General features: G+C 49.0%; 1 protein-coding gene across 2 annotated transcripts in view; it reads left to right on the top strand.

The window, feature by feature from the left end:
* LOC126548104 (MAM and LDL-receptor class A domain-containing protein 1-like) overlaps positions 1 to 15,863 on the top strand; it is a 272,165-nt gene that overhangs the window by 180,038 nt on the left and 76,264 nt on the right. For both annotated transcript variants that reach the window (XM_055063643.2, XM_050196214.2), the window contains exons 61-65: positions 550 to 705; positions 2,624 to 2,776; positions 3,446 to 3,655; positions 4,895 to 5,038; positions 13,615 to 13,886. In XM_055063643.2, the coding sequence (XP_054919618.2) occupies positions 550 to 705; positions 2,624 to 2,776; positions 3,446 to 3,655; positions 4,895 to 5,038; positions 13,615 to 13,886 (935 nt within the window). The remainder of the gene's footprint in view (positions 1 to 549; positions 706 to 2,623; positions 2,777 to 3,445; positions 3,656 to 4,894; positions 5,039 to 13,614; positions 13,887 to 15,863) is intronic.

A 15,863-nucleotide genomic window follows, 5' to 3' on the forward strand; every position in this document is an offset into this window, starting at 1 on the left:
TCTGTTAGTTATGTTATACTACTGAAGCTACGTCTAAAACCATGCTGGAAAGCGCATAACAATTTGTTAGTTTCAAGAAATTACATAATGTGTTTACATATGACCTGTTCGAGAAATTACATGAATGTGCTGTTAAGGAGATGGGCCTATAGTTAGATAACAGTTGAACGTTACTTGACTTAAATAAGGGGAAAATTGAAGCAAGTTTCCAGGTGGGAGGGAAGGCGGTGGTTTAGAGAGATTTGCTAAAGGTGATTGTTAGATTTCTTCTGCACCAAAGGGATTATCTAACGAGGAAAGCTGTCGGGATACCGTCAGGACCACATGACTTCTTAGTGTCTAAGTTTAGGATTAAGTTAAGTACACCTCCAGGAAACAGTGATACATTGTCGATTAGAAGGTGTGGTTCAAAATCAAAATCAGTGATTACTGAGTTATCAGTCGTAAAGACAGAGTGGAATTTGTCTAATATGAAGTCTCAAAGCTGTGTTCACTTTATAACCGGTCAGTCCATTGCCGTGTCACGACTTGTCGCCGTATTCTTTGCAGAAGAATTCCGCAACTCAACCACGTGGGATTGTGACTTCGACATGGATTTGTGCTCTTGGAACCAATCGGAAAGCATGTGGTTCATCCGGTCTGGTCGAACAGCTATATTGAAGGGCGATGGCCCACATGTGGATTCGAAGCTCCGTTCGCCGGAAGGTACTAAATTGAACCTTGCTGTTTATTTTCTTAAAATTTTTTTACCGAACTGTCGGAAGATTATTCTGCGAAATTGCTTTGTTCATCCGTCCTAACGACTTCTTTGTTGTCGGATTACGAATACACAACTCAGATTTGGATCTCTTCAGCCACAGCTTGTATACTTTGGGAGTATGCTTGTACCGTTTATCTCAATTTTCTGAAGATGACATTAAAAACGCGAAGCCCCGATCACTGTCACGCGTCAGTGGGCGCATTTGTGCCCATAAGTGGCGTCTTGTTCAGCGGGGGAACGGGGCACAGAATCAGAGAGGAGGTGCTCACACGCGTGGTTCTTCGGCGGCGGCGCTGTTTCATGGCCAAAACTTTACAGGCCGCACCACGGTGTGCCAAGACTATTTCCTTAAGTCTGGCGAGTCGCCGCTTCTGACTGGAACGCGCAAACAAGCCCCCTCCCGCGCCTCCGTACAGGGGCAGGTCGCGTCCTTTTGTATGCGCTATTGCGCTTATGTGCTTCCTACGCCTGGTTCCTACGCATGATACTTTCAGGCACAGGAAGCGCATAAGCGCGCGCTGGCGCACGCTGACGTGCTGAAACTTGCGGGTGGTCGAGGCTTTAGCCGAAAAGTTGAGATGGGATTTGTGGTCGAAGCAACCAAGCTAGGTGTCTTAAGGACCGTAGCGGTATTGAAAGATCGCATTGGCTGGTACGATAGTCCTTACCTAGGTTATCAGGTTTGTAACCGCCCCAATTCAACTGCCAGAACGCTACTGCAGATGTTTTCGGAGGGTAGAGTTGCACTAGAAATTAGGGTCACTCCAATTTTATTAAAAGAACAGTGACTCCGTTTAAAAGAAACAGTTATCCAAGTAGAATGTAGTTATAAGTAATAACGCTGTTGCCCTTTGTAGAGTAGCAGGCCAGATCAAGCCTATAGCTCAGGTCGAGCTCTGTATGCCTTTTTGTAAATAATTTCCCCCTCCTCCTGTTACGTTCTCTGTATGTAGTTGTGCTCTTACTGAATCTTCTTTTGCCAGGTGTGATAAGTTTTCGATATTCCGTTCTTTCTATATTTACCATTTATTTAGTGCTATATCTTTAATAATTTCGCTATAGCCGGAATGTTTGCCAAACTACCAATTTTGTGGTTGTCAATAAAGCACTAGCACTTTTCATTGCTTCAAAGACAGTATGGATTAAGTGGATTTGGTGGAAGAAATCTCTGGAACGGTTCGGTTTAAAAGTGATACCACACATCTCACAAAACAAACAAAAATACGGCAAAGCAAAGGAAACGAGCAGGAAGAAAAAGAAAGAAAGAAAGAAAGAAAGAAAGAAAGTAAGAAAGAAAGAAAGAAAGAAAGAAAGAAAGAAAGAATGGAAGAAAGGGCTGCAATGCATACGACGTAGTTCATTATTCGACACATGATTCTGTTTTTATGGATACTTTTGTGTTGCCTTTTGGCCTTTAAGAAATTCTGCTCTACAGTCTAGGCCCGTTTTTTGACCATGATGAGGTTAAACGCATGAAAATCATTGGGATGCCTCTCCGGATTTTTCTGTCATTCCCGCACCGCCGGTATTTTCGTTGGACACTATCCTCATCACATGTCTTCGCCAAGCTAGAAGAATGACCGTATTCATACTCAGCTATATATATAATATATTAACGTTTGTTCGATGAGCATTCGTAATAACACGTGCTAGCTTTCCAACTGGAACAACTATGCAGGACAACTGTCCTTTAGACGTTCATGTATTTGTGTTGTGCGGCTGAAACAGTTATGTAGATTTACACCTGTTACACACTCCCAACTGTTGTAAGAGTAGCACGCCCTTGACGTTTATTTGCGCCGTAAGATTTTAGAGACGTTGGCTCCCGCAAAAAAATTAAATGCAGGCTTGTACATGTTTCAGGAAAGTACGCTTACTACTCGCCACAGTCGTCATCACCTAGCAGCCTTCTCACAAGCGCGCCGCTTCAACCTTCAAGGCAAGACTACTGTATTGAGTTTTGGTACTTCTTCTACAGCCTGGCACCCGCGCGTCTGCTCATGGGTCTAACAAATGGTGAGTCGGACGTATACTACTACTGTCCTTTCTGATTCGCCTGGGAATTCGTCGCAACCAAGGCTTCAGATTTAGGAGCGAGCATGTGTGCAGCTTCAGTATTCGGAGCAGAAGTCGTGTCTCTTAATTCATTTAGCTCATAATTCCGCATGGCAGCCAGTTCGAATAAAGAAACACACTCTACCACACCAACACAGTTGAAACAGGCTGAATATGAGAAATATATTATTGCAGGGCAGGGCGGTATTCATCTTCTTTACCGCGTAGAATTCCCATTCAGAATTCATGCAGGGGCCGCGCGCAGTGTACGTCATCAAGACAAGGAGCCTAACAACATCCAACAGTATTGTTGGAAATTCCACTAATTCATTCGGCATTGCAGAAAAGGAGCTGAATTTCTTTATTGTATTGGTGTAATTCAATGTCTTGCGTTGGTTTTCGAGTGCTGAGTTGTACCAGAGTCCAATGCATTGAATGACTCTGGTTGTACTTTGACGGGCTGATGGAGTTATAGCTACTATAAAAGTGTAAACGCCGACAGAATAATCTGATCCGAGGTTCAGATCTACTGTCGCTTAATATTGGCGATGAAGGGGTCCGGTCACACAAGCTTCTTAGAAGGATTTAATACAACTAATAGAAAAGTGCCTCTTTACTACGCGAGAGCAGCAGACTCAAGTAGCATCGATCGAGTCAGCTGGCTTCAGCAGCGGGGATTCGACCGCACTTGGCGGAGAGGATCGTTCGTCGTGCCGAGCAAGGACGTCGCCGGGAAACGCCTGGCCATGCACGTGCAGCAGCAGGAGGAAGACCTTGCCCTGGCAGAGGTCGCCCTCGACCAGATGCGTGTGGCTCCAAGTGGGAGGTGCAGGCATCCAGGTTGGTGGTGCTGAAACTGTGCGATGTTTGCGATAAGAAAACGGCAGAAATGCGAAAGGTTATAGTAGAAGTCCGCTGAACATGGACATCACTTAAGTTATTCGCCAATAGGGGGCCGTACCTTGATACAACTATACGCCGCAAAGTAAGTGCTACTTAGGGGTTCAATTAACTGAAACTATAGTTTCAATTAAATGGAGTGAGCAAAATGAAGCGAATACATGCAAAAGCTAAGGAAGGCGTTGATCAATCGATGTGATTTACTGGTAAGGGAACATTACGTATATTCTTTCAAGACTTTGGGCGCATTTTCGACAATGAACAAAAGAAAGGGAATGTGTATAACATAACGGTAAGGGGCAGCACCAGTGAGGCTATCGATCCGCAGCTGCTATAATGTGAGGATTCCTTTCAGTCGATTCTGTTCCTTTATTATACACCGTTCACAGCGGGCCGACCCCTATGATAACATGGGCGGAGCACCGCTCGGACCACTGACGAAACACGACAGGGAATAGTATTAGAATAAATACACTTATCCGGCGCACGATCGTAAGGCGTGCTTATCTGTGTAGTGCTCCACTGGATGCAATACGGTGGTAGCTGTAACATCCCATTCCCTATATTGGATACCAAGATCAGCTTATTATACCGCAGTATTTCAGTTTATAGAATTTTGCTCAAGGCGCGCTACTTGATTATAAAAAACACAGAAAAAAAAGAAATGACCTCACGTATCATTTATGGCCTAAGACACGATAAGGGGATATTCCGAACCTATTGCAAAACTTAATATATCCAAGCGGGCTTCAAGGTCCGAATGAAATCACCATAACTAAGGTTCCTAAAACAAGCAACGCGTTGTATTCCTGTTACGTATGTATGTAACAAACATCTAGATTTTCGCGTCTGTCTCCCGTTACGCGTGATGCCTTAGTTTTGTCGTAATATTCCATACTTCGTTCTGCATTTACGGCGTTGCAGCTACGATATATTTGCGCGAAGTCATCCGAAATGTCGCCTAAAGCTGGATTCACACGACGAGACGGACCGCCGATTCAATCAGCATACGACTGTGACGTGGCTGAGGTGCAGCGAATCGTGTGAGGCGTGCTTCGGTGGCCCTCAGCTACGTCAGGCTCATCCACCGACTGAAACGGCAAACGGTCCCGTCGTGTGGTTCCCACGTAAAGGGATTGTTCAGGAGTACAGTTACACTCTCTTCATGGCCTTCCGCAGCTGGCTCCCTGTGCGACTTTGAAGGTGACGGTTTCTGCGGCTTCCAAGTGGACAGCACAGGAGGAGGGAAGTGGCGACTGGCAGGGGGAAGTAAGGATGCACTCGCAAGTCAGTACAGCGACCACACATTCGGAGATTTTCACGGTGAGTACTCTAACGAAGGCTACGACGCAATCTCAGTACACAGTAATATGTTTATAATATATTTAATTATATGACGCGTGCTAAATGTGTTAATACGGGAAGCGGTTTGTGCATTTAGTCTAACGAAAATTTCCGTAAGCGCTCTCGTATACACACACGCACACGCACGCACGCGCACGCACGCACGCACGCACGCACGCACGCACACACGCACACACGCACACACGCACGCGCACAAAACGCTTGTGGCTCATAGTTGCTTTCGTCAAAAGGGGGTGCATGAAACCTGAATTGTTCGTAAGACGACCGAGGAATATGATTATAAATAGCTGGCAGCTTAGGCTATATTACTTGTACAGGAAAAATTTTCACTCAAAGTGGAGAAGGAAATAAGAAAGCTAATTATGTTAGCGCGCTGGACAATGGTAGAGAAAAGGGTGTTAAACGTGATGTCATAAATGCAGCAACAGCATGATGGATAGGTGCGATGCAGAAACTAGCTATGGAACAACATTTAACAGTAAAGAATGCAATAAATTTCATCGACGATTACGATATTCCTTAACGTGAAATTTGAGCACAGCTCGATACGTGTTTTCGTTTCGCGATATATTGGCTGGCGCTGAAAATGTGTCTCGTGCAGCACGTTGCAAACGGAGCGAACTGTGGCGCCACTGCCTCGCCAACCTTGAGATTGCGAGAGGCAGCGCGTGGGTGACGCGTGGGCGCGATTCACAGCAGCCGGCGCAGACAGACCCCCCAGACGACACGCGCTACTCTGGCGCCATCTCGTAGCAATCGTCGCCGCACTACGCTTTTCTTCTTAGGCTTTTGTCATGCCCTCCTCTGCTTTCCTGCTCGCGCCTTTCCTGCCCTCCGCGTTCGCTCTTTCATCCTTCGTTGTGCTCGTTCGCTCGGTTACGCCGACGCTGGCGGCAGGAAGGGGGGCCTAGGAGCTTTAAACAGAAACGTTTTATGACAATTAAATGGGCAGTGTAGGTAAAAAATCCACATAACATGTCGAAATAGCACAAAAGGCACTGATATGTTTTGTTAGCCTGTTGAAATTGAAATATCCAGTCAGGGATAGGTGACGACGTAGTTGCCCTGCTCGAGGCTTTGAAATTTAAACATAACGCAGGAAAGGTGGTTGAACCTGGCGGTTGAGAAGACTAAAGGACAGTTGTGTAGTGTTACGTTTCGCCTACAACGCGCGGTAATGCCGGCGCGGATGCAACGGACGCCGGGGCTTCGTTCAAAGCGGCGGACATTTTGGCCCGTTCGACGCCGCCGCAACGCCTCCCCGCCAAGCATGTCCAAGCGTGTTTCAGTGCCACGTGTCTTCGTGTGTGCGTGTGTGTGTGTGTGCCCACGCTTGTCAGAGCGCGGCAGCCGGGGAGCGGAGCTCCCCAAGTGAGGAGCCAGCAGGTCTGTCCGTCGGCGGGTTGGCGATGCGTCACTACACTCGGTTCAGCAGGTCTCTCGGCTCGACCGTGCGCGCCGTCGTGGGCTCATGCTCCGCCGTGTCGTGGGCTCATCCCGTGACCTTCCTTCTGGCCCGCGACGCCGAGAGTATAAGAGCAGCTGCCCCCGGACGCCAGGAGAGAGGCTCCGATTTGTACTGTTGAGTTACGTGCTCTCCCGTCTCTCCACTTCGGTCGACCTGACCGGCCGCTCTTTTGCTATGTTAGAATAAACAAGTTGTTCTGTTACCAGTCTACTCTTGCTTTGCCGGGACCTTCGGATGTTTCCAGTGCCCCAGGCCGCCAGGCCAACGCTACCCTTGGGGCTTGCGACCCATTGGCAATAACGGGCGTCAGCACCGAGACCCCAACATCTGGTTGCCAGTGGTGAGATCGCGACAACGGAGGCCAGCAGCGAAGAGATGCGGTTGAATGTATGCTGAGCAGCACAACGACCATCCGGGAGCAGTGCAACGAGCCCTGTTTGATGACTGGTTGCCTGCAGCGGAACGACTGCGCTGAAGTCTTGGCTGCGAGGTTTGGTGAGTGCGGGACTTTCTTCTTCTGAGTTTTGCCAGGCTTTTGTTAGTGTCAGAAACAGAGCTGGTAATTGTGGTTGTCGTTGCTGCCGGGTTAGTTTGCGGCAAGACAATAGTAGGCAGTAGAGAAAGCAGCATTCAGAGCAGCCATGGATTTGAAGTCGTTGCGCAAACCGAAATTGCTGGAGCTTGCAAGAGAGTTGGGTCTGGATGTCTCAGACAAACTCAGAAAACCAGAACTGCTAAGGGCTATTCTTGAGTTAGAAGCTGAGGATGACGAGCTGTCGGAATGCCTTGAGACCATTGAGGAGAGGGAGACGGCAAAAAGACAGGAGCGCGAACTTAAAGAGCAAAAAGAGAAACAGGAGCGCGAACTTAAAGAACAGAAAGAGAAAGATGAGCGTGAACGAAAAGAACAGAAAGAAAAAGAAGAGCGCGAACACGCTTTGGAAATGAAGCGTCTCGAGTTAGAGATGGAACGCGCTCGTAATGGAAGTCAGGCACACGGTGCAGGAGAACGAGTATTGTTCAAAATGACTGACCTGATGCGGCCGTTTAAGCTTGGAGAGGACATTGGTTTGTTCCTGGTTAACTTTGAGCGAACGTGCGAGAAGCAGGGGTTCTCTCGGGAAACGTGGCCACAGCGCTTGCTCACTTTGCTACCCGGCGAGGCGGCCGACGTAGTCGCTCGCTTGGAGAGAGAGGAGGCAGAGGATTTCGACAAAGTGAAATCGAGTCTGCTAAAAAAGTACAGGCTGTCGGCGGAGGCGTTCCGTCGGAAGTTTCGGGAAAACGAGAAAGGCAGAAGTGAGTCATATACAGAGTTTGCGTACAGGCTTATGTCAAACATGCAGGAGTGGCTCAAAGAAGAGAAAGCGTTTGGTGACCACGAGAAAGTTCTGCAGTGTTTCGGGCTAGAACAGTTTTATAGTCGGTTACCTGAGAACGTGCGGTACTGGGTCTTGGATAGGCCAGACGTTAGTACGGTGGCTCGAGCCGCTGAGCTAGCCGAGGAGTTTGTGACGCGTCGGGCTCGTGGAGCTAAGGACGGTCAAAAGGGTGAATTTGGCTCCAAGTTTGAGAGGCCAAAGTTCACGCCCATGAGAGCAAAGGGGGACACACGTAGTTCGGATGCGAGTGAAAGCAGTCCGACCGAACGTACGGAGACGGCGGCAACCGAAGCCGAACGCAGAAAGCGGTTCGAGACGAGGCAAGCGCGCGTTTGTTATACGTGCCAGAAGCCGGGTCACTTTTCGGCGCAGTGTCCAGAAACAAAAACAAAAGTCGTGTTTTTGTCTTTATGCAGCACTGACGAGAACATGAAGCTTCTCGAGCCTTACATGCGAGACCTCCTCGTGAACGGGAAAGAGTGCCGAGTGCTTCGCGATTCCGCAGCTACAATGGATGTAGTTCACCCCTCTTACGTAGAACCCGATATGTTCACGGGCGAGTGCGCATGGATCAAGCAAGCAGTGGAAGCTCATAGCGTGTGTCTGCCGGTAGCAAAAGTGCTTATTGAAGGACCTTTCGGAGCACTTGAGACGGAGGCCGCAGTGTCATCTATGCTGCCCCCCCAGTACCCGTACTTATTTTCAAACAGGTCCGATCACCTCCTGCGCGAGAAGGGGCTTTTGTTTGGTGAGGCTAGCGTTCAGGCCTTAACCAGATCGAAGGTTCGGGAGCTCGCTGCAAAGGCGGTAGTTGCGGGGCCGACGTTGTTGAACGATGAGAAAGGGTCAGAGGCGCAGCAAGCTGGTATTCAGAGCACGCCCGAACTGAATAAAATTGAGCCTGTAGCGTTAAAGGCACCAGATACTGGAGAGGAAAATCCCGACACGGGAAAGTTAGAAGAGCTGTCTCCAGATTTGCTCATCGCACCTACGTCAGACGGACTTAACAGGTTGCTAAAAGTCAGCCGGTCGGCTTTGATAGCCGAGCAAAAGAAGGATGGCAGCCTAGAAAACATACGCTGCATTGTCAAGGAAGGTATCGCCAAGAAAAATGCTCGCTTTGTGGAAAGAGGTGGGGTCCTGTACCGGAAGTATCTAGACCGCAGGGGAGTGGAGTTCGATCAGCTGATCGTGCCTCAATGCTATCGTCAGGATCTGTTGCGCTTGTCGCATGGGGGTTCGTGGTCCGGACACCTAGGAGTTAAGAAAACTAAGGACCGTCTCTTGCAAGAGTACTATTGGCCAGGGTGTTTTCGGGACGCAGACCACTTTGTGAAGACATGCGACACCTGTCAGCGGGTGGGCAAGCCAGGGGACAAATCGAGGGCGCCGTTGAAGTTGGTACCTATCATTACGGAGCCTTTTAGACGGCTCGTTATTGATACAGTGGGACCTCTGCCGGTAACAGCCACGGGGTACCGACACATTTTGACTGTGATCTGCCCAGCGACAAAGTTCCCTGAAGCAGTGCCGCTTAAAGAACTCAGCTCAGTTGAGATAGTCAATGCACTACTGTCCATATTTGCGCGAATTGGTTTTCCTGCAGAAATCCAGTCAGATCAGGGCACAGTGTTTACTAGCGCTTTGACGACAGCCTTTCTCGAAAGGTGCGGGGTAAGGCTGTTACACAGCTCAGTGCACCACCCCCAGTCGAATTCCGTTGAGAAGCTCCACTCCGTCATGAAGCGCGTGTTGAGAGCATTGTGTTTTGAACATCAAACTGACTGGGAGCTGTGTCTGCCTGGAGTGATGTTTGCATTAAGGACCGCGCCGCATGCGGCTACGGGGTTTTCGCCAGCTGAACTGGTGTACGGTCGCTCGCTGCGATCTCCGCTTCGCATGCTTCGAGAATCATGGGAAGGCAGGGGCGACGACCCAGTCGTGGTAGAGTACGTGCTTAAGCTCCTCGAACGCTTAAGAAGGGCACAGGAGTTGTCAGGTGAAGCAATGGCAGAGGCCCAGCAGAGGGCCAAGGTTTATTATGATCGGACAGCCAGGGCCCGTCGTTTTGAGGTGGGCGATGAGGTCATGATATTGCGCACATCGCTAAAGAACAAACTCGACGTGCAGTGGGAGGGTCCAGCACGGATTGTTCAAAAAGCTGTCGGACGTTAACTACGTGGTGAGTCTGCCAGGAAAGCGGAAAGCACAGCAAGTTTACCACTGTAATCTGCTCAAACCCTATAAGCAACGGGAAGCAGTGGTGTGCATGATGGTAAACGTTCCCGAAGAGCTTCCGGTCGAGCTTCCGGGACTAGGCTCAGTGACGAACAGGAAAGACACCGATCAAGTCATTAGTGACTTAATAAGTAAAGCATCGCTGTCGCCTGAGCAGAAAACCGAACTACACCAGCTCTTACAAGAGTTTCAAGGTCTGTTCTCTGAGAGGCCTGGTAGGACTTCTGTCCTTACTCATGACATAGAACTTACCTCCCCAGAGCCAGTACGATCCAAGGCGTACCGGGTGTCACCCCGCCAGAGCGATATTATGGAGGCTGAGGTAAAGAAAATGCTACAGCTCGGTGTTATTGAAGCGGGTGAGAGTGATTATACCTCCCCTTTGATTTTAGTTGAGGTACCGGGCAAGGAACCTCGTCCTTGCGTCGACTACCGCAGGCTTAATTCCATCACTAAGGATCAAATTTATCCGATCCCTAACATCGAGGAGCGCCTTGAGAGAGTGAGTAGCGCTCAGTTTATTTCCACCCTAGATCTTGTCAGGGGTTATTGGCAGGTTCCACTTACAGAAGAGGCTAGTAGGTATGCGGCGTTCATTTCACCAATGGGGACATTCCGTCCTAAAGTTTTGAGTTTTGGTTTGAAGAACGCGCCATACTGCTTTTCAAGCCTCATGGATAAAGTGTTGCGGGGACAGCAAGAATTCGCTTTACCGTATCTAGACGACGTAGCGATATTCTCCGCATCCTGGCCTGAGCATATGGCGCACTTGCGGGCAGTGCTAACCCGCCTGCGCGATGCGGGCTTGACAGTCAAGGCTCCCAAGTGCCAGTTAGCACAGGCCGAGGTTGTCTACCTCGGACACGTGATTGGTCGGGGTCGTCGCCGCCCCTCTGAAATAAAGGTGGCCGCTGTGCGAGACTTCCCGCAACCGCGCACGAAGACCGATATTCGGTCGTTCTTAGGTGTCGCCGGCTACTATCAGAGGTACATCCCCAGGTACTCTGATATCGCGGCTCCCCTAACGGATGCTCTAAGAAAGACAGAGCCGCAAACAGTCGTCTGGGACGAGACAAAGGAAAGAGCTTTTAGCGCCCTAAAGAGCGCCCTAACAAGCCAGCCTGTGCTACGATCGCCCGACTACACAAAAGGGTTCGTTGTTCAGTGTGATGCTAGTGAGCGAGGCATGGGCGTTGTACTGTGCCAGCGGGAAAATGGAGAAGTAGAACACCCCGTCCTGTATGCTAGTCGTAAGCTGACGAGTCGTGAGCAGGCGTATAGCGCCACCGAGAAAGAGTGTGCGTGTATCGTGTGGGCCGTTCAGAAATTGTCATGTTACCTAGCCGGCTCGAGGTTTATCATTGAAACGGATCACTGCCCTCTCCAATGGCTGCAGACCATCTCTCCCAAAAATGGCCGCCTCCTGCGCTGGAGCCTCGCTTTGCAACAATATTCCTTTGAGGTGCGTTACAAAAAGGGGAGTCTCAACGGTAACGCCGATGGCTTAAGTCGAAGCCCCTAACGTGGGAATCAGCCTCAAAATTGCTTGTTACTGATGTTTTTCTTCCTGAGGCAGGATTTTTAACTTATTGCTTTTGTGTAGTGTTTCAAAGTGATGATGTGCTTTCTAATGCAATTTTCCGATTTGTGGACGCGTTCTGAGTGCTGCTAAACTACTGTAAGGAACTAGGCAGCAGTATAAAAGGGGAAAGAGCCTGGCAGGGCTTAGTGAGGGTTGTGCCGTGCTTGCTGACTGAGCGGTTGACTTTCGGCGTAGTTCTAACGCTTGCCGGAAACGAGAACAAAAATGTCAACTCTCCCGAAGTCACTTTGCAGTGTCCTGTGTGAACCTGAACGTGAGAACGAGGCCTTCTCTGTGCGCTGCGCTCAAGAAACGCCAAAGGACGCCCGACTTCGGTTATGAGCATCATCGAGCGACATCCCTCCGGACAGCGGATGCAGTCCCCTGACCATCGGGATCTCCTTCCCCCGGCGGGGCGGTCTGTTACGTTTCGCCTACAACGCGCGGTAATGCCGGCGCGGATGCAACGGACGCCGGGGCTTCGTTCAAAGCGGCGGACATTTTGGCCCGTTCGACGCCGCCGCAACGCCTCCCCGCCAAGCGTGTTCAAGCGTGTTTCAGTGCCACGTGTCTTCGTGTGTGCGTGTGTGTGTGTGTGCCCACGCTTGTCAGAGCGCGGCAGCCGGGGAGCGGAGCTCCCCAAGTGAGGAGCCAGCAGGTCTGTCCGTCGGCGGGTTGGCGATGCGTCACTACACTCGGTTCAGCAGGTCTCTCGGCTCGACCGTGCGCGCCGTCGTGGGCTCATGCTCCGCCGTGTCGTGGGCTCATCCCGTGACCTTCCTTCTGGCCCGCGACGCCGAGAGTATAAGAGCAGCTGCCCCCGGACGCCAGGAGAGAGGCTCCGATTTGTACTGTTGAGTTACGTGCTCTCCCGTCTCTCCACTTCGGTCGACCTGACCGGCCGCTCTTTTGCTATGTTAGAATAAACAAGTTGTTCTGTTACCAGACTACTCTTGCTTTGCCGGGACCTTCGGATGTTTCCAGTGCCCCAGGCCGCCAGGCCAACGCTACCCTTGGGGCTTGCGACCCATTGGCAATAACGGGCGTCAGCACCGAGACCCCAACAGTAGTATCCGTCGCGTAAATGCATAGAGCGTAAACACGTGGGAACGAAAAGGCAAACTTTTTGCGGTAATAAATTTCTTGAAGATTTGATGGTTTGTTAACATGGGGGGGGGGGGGGGGGGGGACCACGGATTTTAAGGGCCGGTGATACATTCAGCAGGAGGGTTACATTAGTGAGCTTTGTAGCTCCCCAGCTACCGCCCTGTTTCGAAGGCGATGGTCATAAAATTAATCCCTGCACAAATTAATCCCCGTTTTACACATCAAAAATGCATATCTATCACAAGGAGAAGAAAATAATACAAAGTTCACGCGGAAGCATTTAATCATCATTAATTTGCCCTTTGTTTTTGTAAGAAAAAAAAAAAGAACGGAAGCTGTACTCCGTCGCATGTTTTTTTTTTTATTATTCAGCCACGCATTTAACGGCTGTAGAGACGTACGAACAACATAAAAACTACGAGTGTTAAATAGCAGAGCTATTTAACAGTCGTTTAACTAGCAGAGCAAAAATAGTGCAAAAGATCAATCAAGTTTCATATGACCTGAAAAGACACTTACCAGAGAGACGAAGAAAACGGTGAACAGGAGCACCTTACGTGTGACAAAAGAAAATAATAATCTAGGGGCAAACCTAAAACAAATGAAATAAATAGGAATAAATATTTGAAGTTATTTCTGGTCTCTTCAAGCCATAACAAAGTTAACTGGTTGTACTGAAGAAACTTTATCATTTAAAATCAAACCTCTCATTTCTATCCCGTTCACCTTTCTCATTACGAGTCTATGACGATTTCAGGAGGCCACTTCTTGCTCCTACATCTCAACGAGCAGAAGCCAAAACAAGATTCTCCTTACGTAGCAACACTGGTCCTACCTGACCAGCCGCCAACGAAGGGGCGCTGCCTGACTCTGTGGTACTTCGTAGATGGCACCGGTGTAGGACACCTGAACGTTTCGGTACGAGCACCGGGAAGCACGATGCCTACCTTGCAGGACGTGCTGTTCGGGATCCCCTCAACTGGATGGCGGTATGCAAGTGCAACGGTGAAGTCGGCTTCGATGCACGAGGCGAGTAGACGCATTAAGATCAATAGACCGACGAATCGATCACTTCGACAACAAGAAACGAAAAACATACAAGCTTCGCATGCTGACGAAAAGCATGCCAAACAAACAAAGCTCCAGCTCCCCTATCTTTCCCTTACCTCTTTCGACCCCCCCCCCCCTCCCCGCTTCTCCGTGGGCGGGCTAAAAGATGAAACGTTCGTTAGCTGGTAAAATTAATGAAGGACAGCGGTGCAAGGAACAATGTCATTTGCGTGCGCCGCCAAGCGCACCAGGCTATGCTGCAGTGTTCTGTCTTGTGGCGTCTTGTGCCGTAACCACGTTACCTTGCACGCACAGAAGTGTACGGTTGTCTCTTAATAGTTTCCTAAATAAGCGGTCTCAAGGACACTAGGAATAGTAAGACGCTAAGAGCATGAGTGCATACGACAGGCATTACCAAATTATGACTGGGAGTTTACCACTGTCGTTGAAGAAAGAGGTGTACAATCATTACATTCTAACGGTGCTAACATATGCGACGGAAACTTGAAGGTTAACAAAGAAGCTCGAGAACAAGTTAAGGACCGCGCCAAGAGCTATGGAACGATAAAGGGTAGGCGTAACGTTAAGAGACAGGAAGGAAGGGGTATGGGTCAGAGAGAAACTGGGGGTATCCGATATTCTAGTTGACATTATGGGAAAAAAATGAAGCTGGGCAGGCCATGTAATGCGAAGGGCAGATAAGCGGTGGACAGTTAGAGTTACAGAATGGGTGCCAAGGGAAGGAAAACGCTGTCAAGGACAGCAGAAAATTAGGTGGGTGGATGAAATTAGAAAATTTGCAGGCGCAAGTTGAAGTCAGCTAGCGCAAGACAGGGGTAATTGCAAATCGCAGGGAGGGGCCTTCGTCCTGCAATGGACATGGAAAATAGTAATGATGGTGCTGATGATGATTATGAAAAGCATGACAAAAGGGAGAACGAAGCCCGCCCCATTTTGTCTTCTTCATTAAAAAATAATTACAACTGTAGGTTCATTCAGCATTTGATTGAGCCAATGTCGGGTCCTGCACAAACTGGCTCAAATAAACTGTTTTGAGAGTGCTCAGTCTTCTTCGAGATGTATGTTTATTCGACAAAGGGCCCAAGGGGGACGACGCTCCAATAGTCCATGCCAAAAGAAAGAAGAAAAAAAGAGAGATAGGGTAGGCGGGTGGCGCCTACTTGCATTGTGGAAAGCCATACCTCGCCCCCTTTCCGCTCGTGTGTGGTAGCAAAGCGGATGTTTTCCTGGTTGGCTGCCCCATATTCTATCTCTTTACTTGCTCACTCTTTCTATACACGAAGAGCCGCATTAGATAAAATGATAACTACTTCCACAATTATCACGTTGTTAAAACGATATCATAAGGCGAACAAAGTGAAGGTGAGGACCCTTAGCTAAGAAGAATGCACCGCAACATATGGCAAAACATTTGGCGCATTGCCTCGCACGAATAAAATAGACAGATAGAATGAATATATTTACACAAAGGTTGAGCGGTCGGCCAGAGATGGCCGGCTAATCCACGCTGGGGAAGGGGCATGGAGAAGAAAATAGCGATGAGGTATAATTAGGAGTGTTCAAATAACGAAATTTTAGATAAAAATATTGCCCTTCGGATAGCTTTAGGGAACTTAGATGACAGCTAGGTTCTTCAGTCAAGAGAAGATCTTAGGATGTTGGTCTCGTGCGTCTACGATGTATAAAACTACGAAAACGATGTTACAGTCCTTGTAAAGCCCTAGCCCCTAGACAGCTTGCGATTGACGATGAACGCTTGATTGCGTTTTACAGTGCAAAGTGTGAACCAAACCGTTAACAACTGGATGTCAGATCAACCGAGAAGCATTTAAATGTGAAACAAAGGAAATGTCACCGTATCTCGCGCACAATGACAACGACAGTAATGGAACAAAGAAACAGCGCGTCATCAGATGCGTGTAGTAGATTGCAGTG

The sequence above is a fragment of the Dermacentor andersoni genome, chromosome 1 (assembly GCF_023375885.2).
Source record: "Dermacentor andersoni chromosome 1, qqDerAnde1_hic_scaffold, whole genome shotgun sequence".
Classification (NCBI taxonomy): Eukaryota; Metazoa; Arthropoda; class Arachnida; order Ixodida; family Ixodidae; genus Dermacentor; species Dermacentor andersoni.